This window comes from Garra rufa, chromosome 17 (assembly GCF_049309525.1).
Source record: "Garra rufa chromosome 17, GarRuf1.0, whole genome shotgun sequence".
In the NCBI taxonomy this organism is placed as follows: domain Eukaryota; kingdom Metazoa; phylum Chordata; class Actinopteri; order Cypriniformes; family Cyprinidae; genus Garra; species Garra rufa.
Genome location: NC_133377.1, coordinates 8,528,623 through 8,542,376, shown reverse-complemented (window position 1 = coordinate 8,542,376; position 13,754 = coordinate 8,528,623). Strand labels below are relative to the sequence as shown.

Genomic DNA, 13,754 nt, shown 5'->3' with positions numbered 1-13,754 from the left:
ACAGGAGAATATATCAATGTCTTTCTCAATATGCTAGCTGTTTATTACAACTACAAAATAAAAGCTCAAACCCTCACTTTGAGTTTACACATTACGATGTCCACATATTTAAGAAATTACAGTGGCTGCAGCATTTCTGTAGTCAAGAAATGACCAAATATTAAAGATTATTCCAATATATATATATATATATATATATATAGCTGCAAGCAGCGATTACCGGGGTTCAAGCGCTTTAAGGCATTTAAACGCATATGAAAAAAGAAATTGCATATTATTTAGTAAGTCTGTAACCACCTAAATCAATTATTTTAAAAAAGCATTTTGGCAAATATAGGTAATTTTCCGTGGAAGTATGATGTTTTTAACATTTATGACAGTTAAAGTGCAAGCTGTGGTCCAGTCTCCCTAAAACTTTGGATTCTTGTGTAGAATCCCCTGTTGCATGTGCTTTTTGAGTTTTCATTTAGGCTTTATAAGCTTTTGGGTATACTTGAATAGGCTCCTTTTCTAAACAACCCCATTATAGCTTCCCAAAAGGTAAATTTCAACATTTTTTGATAATTATTGACCTAGAGAGTCCAGAGAATTGCACTGCAGTGTTTTTTTTTTCCAGATTAAGTGTAAAACCTAGGACTAGTTTGCAAAAGTAAGTTTTTACATTTTCTCAATCATTTAATAAACTGTTTGATTGACAGCAGTGGTTCTAGAGGCAAAGTCATTCAAAACTGGGAGGTCTATTATATAATATGAATATCATACATAAAAAAAAATGCATCATCACCCCCCAGTCACTGATTTCTTTCAAATTTCTCGGTACCGATTTTCATGTCAATAGGACAAACGGTTGTGTAGTTATGGTCTTTTTAAAGTTTTTTTCCCCTCTTATAGTGCCACCAAGTGGCCAAGATCCAGATTTTTTTTTCATGTGACCTCAGATTCAGCTCTTACATATTCGTTGCGAGTTTGCCAAAGATCTCATTCCATTCAAAGGTTACCGCTGTTTTAGTAAAGGTGGTCCTGCCCCTTTCAAATGTTTTGGTGTCCCTTACTCTACAGAGAACCTTCTCGTGCTGGTTTGGTTCAGAATGGGTGAAAAACCTAGGACTAGTTCGTTTTCCAAGGTTCCCAAGGAGCCAAGGCTTCCAATAACATAAGACACTTGAGTCTATGATGACCTGTTTAGGATTTATGAGCAATTTCGTACTTTTGATCGCTGTATTGCCTCCATCATGGCGATTGGGGCAAGCCTTGGTGACGTTGTATATGGAGTGAGTACTACCATTCCCTCCAAGTTTCAAGTCTCTACGGATTACTGTTTGGTCTGCATGATCAGTTTTATGTGGATATTGCTGACCCCTGGCCATTCTAACAATTATAGTAGGGTTTCATCACTATGCACTTGAACCCCTAATAATCTGATTACTCGATTAATCGCCAGAATACGAATAATCGTCAAATTACTTGGTTACCAAAATGATCATTAGTCACGGCCCTAAATCATAAAATAAATCATTATGTAATTTATTTAATGTCATTTCTCGCTCTTAACAATCAGTTTAATATATTTGTCAGGTTTTCGCTTTCATGACAGTACTGAAACTGCTTTAGTAAGGGTTATTAATGATTTTAACTAATGACAATCTTTCCATACTCTTATTACTCAATCTCAGCTCTGCTTTTGATACTGTCTGTCAAAAGTTATTACTCCTGTACCTCTCTGCTGCATTATGCTGGTTTTCCTCCTATCTGACAGACAATACTACAGCATTATGCGTAACTATATACCTCCTACTGTCTTACTCAAACATGTCTCCATTCTCGGCCCATTATTATTTATTATTTACATTATGCTGCTCAGAAAATTATTTGTCACAATTTGTCTGTGTCATTGTGACGAAGTTGCAAGTAGACCAGAACCTTTGGCCTTTTATTCTTTCATAAAGCTCAGCAACACATTACAGCCAATAAAGGCATGATTTTGTTGCCATCTCTAATGTATTTCAAATATTGCTCTGAAATGCATATGTTGTTCTCTCTTTCTACAGAAATGGGCAGCATTGTTTTACGTTACCTGCCAGATCCAAAGTAAGTGTTCATGTTCTTAATCCACATTATTTCCACAAATTAAGGGTGTGTTCACACTTGTCATGTTTGGTTTGATTAAAACAAACTCTGTGTGGTTCACTTGAGTAAGTGTGAACACTGCCATCTGAACCCTGGTGTGCAGCAAACAAGTGGACTGAGACCACTAAAAAGATGGGTCTCAGTCTGCTTCCAAACAAACTCTGGTACGATTCGAATGAAATGTGAACACAACGTGGACCAAATACTTCTAAACAAACTAAAAACAGGAAGTAATGACATGATGCGACACTATGCAACATGTTTTCACGAAGGCAACAAGCGATGTATCCAAAACCACATGGGCAGAGGGCAAACATGGAGCAACGAGGAGGTAAAGTGCCTTTTATGAGCTCTTTGTGAGTTCGCAGGTGGCAACAATGAGTGCATTTAGTCCAACAGACAGCATTAGGTGTAGTTGACTTAAAGCGGCTTTGAGTTGAACACACTTTTTCTTTTTGTTTGGAGTGTTCGGTGAGTTCTGTCAGGAAACATACTTCATTCAACCGTTAGCAAGTTGCTCACAACATTATGAAGGTTCTAAATTGTAAAATTTTAAGTAAATCCTACACATATATTGATTAAATCAACTTTTAGGGTTTATATGTGACCCTGGACCACAAAACCAGTCGCAATACGCCTTATTCAGCCCGCTGCCATTTTGAATCGAAAACGAGGCTGTGAGGGATAGTAGTCCAGCAGCGGCCACTGTGGCGCATTGTTGCGTACCGGGATGTAGATCGTATAGCCGTAAAATAATAGGTTATTTCACATTTTTCCACAGGACAAAGAGCTCCAGAAAACGTGGATTGTTCGACAGGACATATAACCTAACTTTCAGGTAACAATATTGCATTTTTTTGAGAAAATGACTGTGGAAAGACTGCTAATTTCTAATGGGCGCATGTTTATCTTCCTTTAAACGCTTACACAGAGTTTTTCAAATGATGTTATATAGATTAAAATGCTTAATGGTTTGTGTTAAGAGCCTGCAGCTAGGTCATAAGCGTCTTCCCGACCTTTATTATGAAATTACGATAAACATGACATTTTCCTTGTCTAAAGCAAGACAGAAACAAAAAAATAATGTTCTGAATATCATTTTGCGATTTTAAAAGGGGTTGACATCAAACACTACATGGCAAACTAATAAATAAATGTTATCTTTTGATCGCTTTGCATAAAAATAAACTTTCAACCCACTGTTTTTTGTATGACTTAACATGTTGTCTGAAAGAGGCTTACGATCTAACTGCAGGCTCTTAACACAAACTATTAAACATGTTAATCTTTAAAACATCATTTAAAAAGAATATCTTTTTCATTTACAATCGCAAGGTTTTCTTTTCGTGAGGTCTTAAGAGTCCAGGTAAACACAGACGGAGCTGAACCCTCCTCAAGCGTCCTAATTCCAGTCAGTGTTTTTGAAAAACAATCCTGAGTAAAATGTTGAGCACTTTTGTGTTCTTTGTAATCTATACAAAATGGAGATATTTAGTTTAGTTGTTGTAGTAGTACATAACATGTTAGCTCTGCGTAAACGTTTAAAGGAAGATAAACATGCTCGCATTATAAATTAGCAATTAGCCAACCGGCTAGTTTCCACAGTCATTTTCTTAAATGCAATATTGTTACCTGAAAGTGAGGTTATATGTCCTGTCGATCAATCCACGTTTTCTGGAGCTCTTTTTCCTGTGGAAAAATGTGAAATGACCTATTATTTTACGGCTATACGATCTACATCCCGGTACGCAACAATGCGCCACAGTGGCCGCTGCTGGACTGCTATCCCTCACAGCCTCGTTTTCGATTCAAAATGGCAGCGGGCTGAATAAGGCGTATAGTACAGGTGTATTTGATTTTGTAGCAATAGCCGACAATACATTGTATGGGTCAAAATTATGGATTTTTCTTTTATGCCAAAAACCATTAGGATATTAAGCAAAGACCATGTTCCATGACGATATTTAGTCAATTTCTTACCGTAAATGTATTAAAACTTAATTTTTGTTTAGTAATATGCATTGCTAAGAACGTCATTTGGACAACTTTAAAGGTGATTTTCTCAATATTGTTTTTTTATTTTTTTATTTTTTTTTTATTAAATTTCTATTAATGTATGGTTTGTTAGGATGGGACAATATTTGGCAGAGAAAATCTGGAATCTGAGGGTGCAAAAAATATTGAGAAAATCACCTTTAAAGTTGTCGAAATGAAGTTCTTAGCAATGCATATTACTAATCAAAAATTAAGTTTTGAGCTTATTTAGCTTTGAGATGATATAAATCTCAATTTCAAAAAAATGTGCCCTTATGACTGGTTTTGTGGTCCGGGGTCGCATATATGAAGGCTAAATGTAGCGCTGCCTTGGATTTGAACCAAAATTAGATTGTAGCAGGCTGCTTTGTGTGCCGTTTTCTGTATTTTTGGAGCAGCATCAGGTGAAGTCTGAATGTGTGGTCTAGGTAGACGTCTGGCTATTTATTGGTGCGACGCTTGTGCTGGGACTCCTGTGGCGGTGGCTGGGAGGTGTGTTGTACGTACACAGAGGGCTCTGTGATGGCACTCCCGCCATTCATCAGCTAGTCAGGAAACAAATGAATGGAGATTGAGCGCTTTGTAGCCATTACGCCCCTTGTCTGATAATTAAAGGGCTCGAACTGATGCACCCGGCTTCCTCTTCACAGATAAATAGCTCTTCATTGTCTCTCTCAGCAGAAAGCTCATTGTTTGGCCCACCAGACAGTCATGTTTCACGTTGATGGCCCTTACGGTGTAGAAAACTAGTCAATCCAGCTGGAAACTCTGTCCTTTATCTCTCTCCCTCTCTTTTTGTTACGCACACTCAAACACGCCCACCATTTTAATCAGTAAACTTCAGTGTTGTGCTCATGCATGGCTGTGCTTATACCAGATGGTTCTTCAACAATACAATAGTTTCTTTTGTTTTCGTTGAGCTTTAGCACACAATACATGACAAGTTCATCACTCTTTGATATTTTAAATGTGAGCAACAAGCAAATTATAGTCAATTGACAGCATTCACGCACAAGATGCCTAGTACTCAGAGCAGCAACTGATTTCTTGTTTGAAATCTAGATGACTCATTATCAGGTGTGTCCCACCTAACATTAAGGTTTTTAAATATACTTTTATACTGCAACAATTCACATTCAATCTTCAGACAGTATTTGTTTAATGACTATCTCTATAAAACAGTTTTCCCCCCTAATATTTAACCATTGACTCTAGCCATTCAGCATTACAGTATAATTGAGAGCTATCAATTTTAATGGTTATTAAACTTGAAATAACTTCTAATTTAAGCGAACCTAAAACAATCTTCACATAAACCCATCATTTGCCTGTGCCCTTTAGCAAGTAGGATATATACAGAAATTGAATAAAGTTATCAAACACTAAATTAAATATAGATGAATCGTTAAAGCTACAAAGGTTATTGATTTCCTTTTTTTTTTTTTTTTTTTGGCTGCTATTACTTTAGGAGCTGCCACTGCTGAACGTGATGCCGATCTGACGCGCATGCTCGTAGTTTCATTCACGCTTTAATATAAAATGATATAGGCTATCATTGCCGCCGCGTTTGTCTGTGCAATTGAAGCGTGTGACTTTAATCTCGTAATTTATTTTTGAAAAATTTTAATAACATTTTGACTTTATTCTCGTAACATTTCAAATGTATTCACATAACATTTCGATTTGATCTCGTAATTTTAGATTTATTTTTTTTTAAACACTGTCATAGAAAATGTTGTAGATATCCCAAAACTCTCAAAATATATAAATTTTATTCTTGAAACATTTAGACTTTTTATTTTCGTAATTTCGAGACTATTCCTTTTATTCTCGGAATTTCAGCCTCTTGTAATTTCATTTTTATTTTCAAAATATTACTTTAATTTCGTTTTTTTTTTTTTTTTAACTTGGCATTAAAATGCTGTCGTAGATATCCCAAAACTTTAATGGTTAACTTTAACTCGTAATTTCAATTTCCTGTCATTTCCACTGTATTCTCGTAATTTCAACTTGTCATTTTAACTGTGTTCTCATCATTTCAATTTCTTGTAATTTCAACTTTCTCAAAATATTACAACTTTCATTTCGTAATTTTAGTTTTTAATGCGACACTAAAATGCTGTAAAAAACTTTTATTCTCAAAACATTTCAACTTTATTCTCAAAACATTTCAACTTTATTTTCGTAATTTCAACTTCTTTGTCATTTCAAGTTCTTGTCATTTTAACTGTATTCTTATTTAAATTTCTTGTAATTTCTACTTTATTCTCAAAATATTACAACTTTCATTGTAATTTTATATTTTTTAACATGGCACTAATTTGCTATTGTAGATATCGTGAGACTTTATTCTCAACATTTATACTTTATTCTCATAATTTTAATTTCTTGTAATTTCAACTTGTCATTTTAACTGTATTGTCGTAGACTTTGTTCTCGAAACATTTCGACTTTGTTCTCAAAATATTATTACAACATTCATAATTGTAGATTTTTTTTTATATTTTGACTTTATTCTCAAAATATTATAACTTTAATTTAGTATTTTTAGATTTTTTTTTTTTTTTTTTTTTTACGTGTCACTAAAACGCAGTCGTAGATATGCCAAAATATGCATACAAAACTATCTCAAACAGCCCTTTTCAGTATTAAAGGGATAGTTCACCCTTAAAATGAAAATGCTCTCATTAATTACTTGTCCTTATGTCTTTCCAAACCCATAAGACCTTTTATCTTTGGAACACAAATTAAGATATTTTTGATGAAATCCGAGAGCTTTCTGACCCTGCATAGACAGCAACACAACCGACACGTTCAAGACCCAGAACGATGGTAAGGACATTGATAAAATTGTCCATGAGACATCAGTGGTTCAACCGTAATTTTATGAAGCTATTGGAATACTTTTTGTGTCCAAAGGAAACAAAAATAACGACTACTGTGTTCTGCAGATGAACGAAGATCTTATGGGTTTAGAACAACATGAGCGCGAGTAATTAATGACAGAATTTTTGGGTGAGCCATCTCTTTAACAACAAACAGCATGGCTGATAAATGTTCGCCATCATTGCTCCATTCCTTTTTGTACTAGACGACATGTCTAAATTAGCCTTACAACATCATGGGAATCTATGAATATGTCTGTTTATTTTCTCATTAATATGAGCCCCCACAAAGCACATACTCTCATATTGACGTGCGCGTACTTGTTTTTCATAGTGAGTGACACAAGCTCTGATGTCACTGTGATTAGCGGCGCGTGGCGCTGTGGTGTCATCCTCCTCTGTTGGCAGTGTGCTGCTGGCTCCCCACATGAAAACATGACGGCCCGTTCCAGCACAGCGCGCCTGATCATCTTTCACTCTCTTTTTCCATCCACCTGATCACAGGCACACTTAAAGCGCCCCTACCGCCATCCCTGTCACACTCCACGCCGGTTCCTGGCCCTGTCTGCACTATAGCTGATCAATAATTTGCTCATTTTCCCTTCCCCTTCTTCTGTCTTGCTTTCACCTCTCATTCTCCTCGGTGTCACTCATTCTTTGGCTCTCTTTCCTCCTCCTATCAACTTTTAATTTTTCTTTCTTGTCTTTTCTCCAGGGATCTTAATGCTCCTCAGTGTCCTATAGATTTGTGCGGCTGGAGGGGAAAAACTTCTATCAGGGCTTTCGTCCCACGTAATGAGCGTCTTCATTACCTCCGCATGGTGGGGGTGGAAGTCTTCCGTGACAAACAGGGCAAGAGGACCGACGCTTCAACAGAAACCCAGGAAGGAAGCACAGAAGATGCAGAGGGACTGAGCCAAGAGGCAGATCTCTTGGAACAGGAAGGTGAAGAAACGGAGCAAAACGGTTCAGAGTCCAAAACTAATGGGACAGAACCTGTTAGCAGCACTTGTGACGAGCCTGCGAGTTAGTTATCTCAGTGGTTAGTATGGGTCAGGAGAAAAAAAATCAAAGGCTCCAGGCGGTCCTCAGTTTTTTTTTTGTTTTTTTTCTCCCCCAGACTACACACTTGTACAGGAGCACCTGGTTGGCTAACTTCTAAAGAACTGATTTGGAAACCTAAATGGATTTTTTTTATTTTATCAAAGCTTTTTTAAATAATAAAACATTTGCTGTATGTTTTTATAGTTTATGTTGTTCAAGGGACAAATTTAACGGTCTCGCAATGCATTTCATTTTCTCAGACGCTTGTACATGATTTACACATTGTACATTATGCCATTTTTGTTCATTGTAACAATACTTGAAATAAACTCCATTTGTCAATATCTGTTTATTTTGGCACCATTTTCAGTGACTGCACTCTTAAATATAAAGGTGCTTTAAAAGGTTCTTCACAGTGATGCCATAGAAGAACCATTTTTGGTTCCACAAAGAACCATTCAGTCAAAGGTTCTTTAAAGAACCATCTCTTTCTTACCTTTTTATAATCTGAAGAACCTTCTTTAGCCACAAAGACCCTTCTGTAAAACAGAAAGGTTCTTCAGATGTTGAAGGTTCTTTATGGAACCATTTAGACAGAAGGTTCTTCTATGGCATCGTGAAGCACCTTTATTTTTAAGAGTGTAGATGTGCTAGCGGTGTGTGAAAATATTTCTACTTCGATACGAAGTAGTAGAATAAAAGCAGTACAAGCAAATAGCATATTTGAAATGAACTTGAATGGCCTGCTACTATTGCCTGAGGTTATGAAATGTGCGTCCAATGAATACTTCCCCATGACGCCAAAAGATTTTATGAATGGCACTGAAGTGGCGCAACTAACGTTGTAGGTAATATGACAAAGGTGGTACTTCTAGATTACATTCATACTGTACAGTCAGCTCCAACCTTAATTCAACACACCTGAACCAGCTATTCAGTGCCTTCACAATTACCTGAAAACAGGTCGGAAACATGGGTCGCGTATAAACCCTGCAGGACTGACTCTCCAGGAATTGCGTTTAACACACCTGTGCTAGTGCCAGACCTTCAGACTGACCTGGATTGTTTCCCATTTTGTTTGCCATATCCATCAGACCTTAGAGGTTAAGACGGGGATAGGCAAGTTCAGTCTTAGAGAGCTGCTGTCCTGCAGAGTTTAGCTCCAACCCTTATCAAACACACCTGGACAAGCTAATCAATGTATTCAGAATTACTAAGGCTATAGGCAGGGTTGGAGCTGAACTCTGCAGGACAGCAGCTCTCTAGAACCAAACTTGCCTATACCTGGTCTAAGACAACCCTTGTGCCAAGTAGGATTTGAATGGATGAAACACCCATGAGGGAAACACCACCATAACGCTTGGGTTTGTGGGTTGTAGCCAAGGTATTGCTATGTATTTGCTACAATGTGTATTACATATGGCAGTTAGCTCCAATCCCAGTTAGACACACCTGAACTAGCTAATCAAGCTCTTACTGGGCATGCTTCCAGGCAGGTGTGTTGGGGCAAGTTGGAGCTAAACTCTGCAAGACACTGGTCCTCCAGGATCGAGTTTGGGCTCTCTTCAAATGCTTCCCAACTCTGTTCCTACCCCAGCAGTACACATTTTAAATGTCTTCTATATCTGACCCATCTATTTCCTGTCTTGGAGTATCTGCTAATAAGCTGATGAACTGATTTAGGTGTTTATGATTAGAAAGTTTTATGTGTTGTGTTGGGGTGCCTCCAGGGAAACACCGGGTTGGGAAACAATGCTTTAACTCAAAGATGGGCAACTGTGGCATACCCTAGAACAGTGGTTTTCAATTACAGTCCTAGGGGAAACCCTGTTCTGCACATTTGGCATGTCTCCCTTATGCTGAGTTCAGACTGCACGATTTTACCCCCGATTTTGACTCACCGACACCTACGGCTCGCTGTAGCATCCCAAAAGCGGCCGTCCATAATACATGGCTAAAGTTAGGCGAATCCCCCACCCACCAACAAATTGAATTTCAGTAGGCGGGACTTACGTTGTGACATAATAGCCTCCGGAAAACAAACGCTGTAGTCCAAACGAGTCGTTTCGTTGTAGTTCTCAAAAAGGGATTTTTAACTAAATATCTCCCTTTGGAGTGGACTTTGAGATTTGTAACTTTGTAGATGTTTTTTATGCCCAAACATACACACCCCACACTGGCTAAAGTTCAAAAAGTGAAAAAGCATAATAGGACCCCTTTAAAGATAGAGTCCAGTTAAAGGAGTGAATGAACACAAATTAATACATTTGGACACTGAGGGTGCCAAAAGAACTGCCGCTTTTGCACAGTTTGTACATTGTTTAATAATCATTAGAAAACTAAGCAAACTCGCAGCTCCAGTAGTAATGAAAAGTTATGGAAACTAGCATGTATACACCTCAATTAAACTATTTAATAATCAATTAAAAACAAATTTATGCCTGTATGACACACTGTATTACACTGTACCAGGGTTGACAGGTTTTCACAACAAAACCTGCCCAATTGCTACTAAAAAGTAGCCTAATCGCGTTTTGAGCGGGGTCCACCAGTACAAATTGCATTCCAGGGGGTAAAATAAATGTTTTTTTTAGGGGTTCCCCTGGTAAAATTCGCATTACAGCGGCTAAACATCACGTTATTGGGGTCGCTTCAACCCGCAGACATGAAAAACAACCCACAGCAACAGTGTTAAAGGGATAGTTCACAAAAAATGAAAATTTGATGTTTATCTGCTTACCCCCAGGGCATCCAAGATGTAGGTGACTTTGCTTTTTCAGTAGAACACAAACAAAGATTTTTAACTCAAACCGGTGCTGTCTGTTTGCAACTATTTGTTGAGTCAACGTAAAATAATTGCCTTCACAAAAAATGTGGTTTGTTAAACTTAAAAGCTGGGTAAGTTACCCAGCTGCCTTAAAATTTAAGTTGAATCAACTCTTATATATCTAAGTTGTCACTTAGTACAACATAACATTTAAAGCAGACCACTGATTTGAGTTGACAGAACTTAAAATTTTAAGGCAGCCAGGTAACAAATTATTTTAAGTTGACTCAACAAATAGTTGAGTCAGATGAGTTCACACAAGGAATCATAATATTTTAGTTTTTAATCAGTTGCCAGAATCAGGATAAGCACAAGTAATTACCATTTTGAGAGGCCAATATGCACTATGTAAACAATAAGTGACGTATACGCACATCTACTATGGCAGATCACCTTGACGCGTCAAATGCTGGGTTGGGTAAACGCGCTCAGGACAGTAGAATGTTACTCTTAAAGATTTGGTAACCATTGACTGACAGACTGCAACGGTTTAAGTTAAAAATCTTCTAAAAATTGTGTTCTACTGAAGAAACAAAGTCACCTACATCTTGGATGCCCTGGGGGTAAGCAGATAAACATCAAATTTTATTTTTTAGGTGAACTATCCCTTTAAAGAAGCCCAGTATTGCAGGAAAACCGCAGACTTTGCAACACTGTACTGTACCCACATTGGACAAGCGGTTTGGAAAATGGATGGATGGATGGATGGATGAATGGATGATTCAGTTGCAGATGCCACCTTCTGGCAAGATATGACCCTCACAGTGCATTATCTCTAGCTGTTGAGTATACATCAGTTGTACACTCATTATTGCAGTGCACTGTGAGTGCACTTGATAACATCCAGTATTGTTTTGGACACCACTCCAAATGAACATTCTCTTAAATAGTGGCCTATTTAAGGGTATAGTGGGACATTTTGGACACAGTCCTAGATTTTAGCTCTATTCCAATCAAACACAGCTGCAGAAGCAAATGAAGGTCTTCAGAATTACCAGCAACCTACGGGCAGGTGAGACTGATCAGGTTTGGCGCTGAACTCTGCAGGAAACTAGATCTCGAGGGCCAGAGTTTGACCAGACCTGCTTTAAAGGTCCCATATTGTCAAAATCGAAATTTCCTGGCTTTTTTCATGATAACTGAGCTCTAGGGGCTATGTAACTACCATATGAGTTTCAAAACAGTCAATCCACAGTAAACTGCACACAGCCTGCTTAAAGTAGCTGTTTCTTTTCACAAGCCGCTGTGACTTCCGTACAGATGTGACGTCCGATTTACTCAGTCACCGCCTTCAGTCACCACCCCAGCACCAATCACGTCAAACCCAGACAATATCGTGTCCATAACATTGCTAAGCAACAACAACACGAAAACAAGTCGAGAAAACCCTGTTCAGAACAACGTGAATATAAGAGACCAGAGGCACGTCAACTTCAGCCTCTTTCACACAGCGATTCCGGTAAATACACGGATAATGTGTACCATGATTTGTTCCGGAGTTGTTTAATTTGTTTCATTCACAGTTGTTTTCCGGAATCTGTGCGTGCTTTACACACAACACGTAAAGACGTGACGTTTGGATGTGAGATGTAATGCGACGCGTACGTTTCACTAAACTGAAACTAACCTGAACAAACTGTGCTTCAGCGCTGATAGTGAGGAGCTCCCTGATCGCTGCTTCATTCCACTTTGCACGTATTTTTTCATCGTGAAGAGTCGCAGGGTAACGTGCATCATCACTACAACACTGCCTTTACGGTTCTAGCTTTTGTTCACACAGCGCTCGTTCCCGTAATTTTCCAGAATCAGCGTGCATTGTGAAAGGGGCTTTACTAAAGCAACAGTTATGTAGCTTACTGCATTCGGTGTTTGAAAAAGAAAAAACATTAATGATCATTCTGAAATATCCTGTTGAGTATCAGCAGACTAGGCTCTCTCTATGGCTCTGGGCTCGGCTAAAGCATACATGACCGTAGTTAACTGTGGTTGGCCTGGCTGTGCGTCACTCAGAAAACAACAGGCCAATCAGAAGATAGGCTCATGAATATTAATTAGATGGGCCAAAATCGACCTGTTTTTGACAGAGCTCCTAAAAAAGGAGCTGTAAAAATATATTGAGATGGATTTTGGCACTTATACCGCAAATATATATTCTTAAGGACATCAACAACTAAAATAAACCTCCAGAAATGTGTACACTATGGGACCTTTAACTGCCATCTTGGTTGCCAAAAAGGCGAATGATACACTTCATTTAGCCCTGCACTGACAGACGTGACTGTAAGTGAGACAATGAGGAAGGGAGGGTGATTCACTTGGGTTGAGCGAGAGAAATGCCAGCTTTCTCTGCCTGATCTACGATGTCTTACCCAGGACACTCTGTCCACCCACTCCACATCCCTTCCTGCTACACCACTCCATTTCACACCCTTCTCTGCACTATTGTCTTATCTGTTTCTTAAGTATCCATCTTCCTTCTGTCTCTCACAATGATTCGTCAGTGTCAGGATTGGGCTATTGTATGTCTCGGTCCAATCCCGTTCACTATTATTTCCCCGACTCAAACTTGTTGGGTTGGGTAACGCATGATCACAATGCCCTTTTTTAGCCTTTAATTCTCTCTGTCTGTCCTGGCTTGACTGCTGGTTGTTCAGTTTATCTCCCTTCATTAGCTCATGGTGATTATGTTTCCCTGCAGCCATCTATCTCACTTCCTGTTTATCGGTCAGTGTTCTTTCTCTCGGGCTGACAGGATCTATCTTGTCTCCTGCTTTGACTGACAGACTCACCCCTCTCTCTCTTTTCTCAGGCGTGTTGGTTTGTTCTAGAGACAGGCT

General features: G+C 38.4%; 1 protein-coding gene across 1 annotated transcript in view; it reads left to right on the top strand.

Moving 5' to 3' along the window:
* The window catches only part of nsun2 (NOP2/Sun RNA methyltransferase 2), a 44,488-nt gene extending 36,054 nt beyond the window's left edge, over positions 1 to 8,434 (top strand). Inside the window, exons 18-19 of the mRNA XM_073821670.1 lie at positions 2,049 to 2,088; positions 7,762 to 8,434. Of these exons, the coding sequence (XP_073677771.1) occupies positions 2,049 to 2,088; positions 7,762 to 8,077 (356 nt within the window). The 3' untranslated portion in view covers positions 8,078 to 8,434. The remainder of the gene's footprint in view (positions 1 to 2,048; positions 2,089 to 7,761) is intronic.
* Positions 8,435 to 13,754: the final 5,320 nt, after the last annotated feature.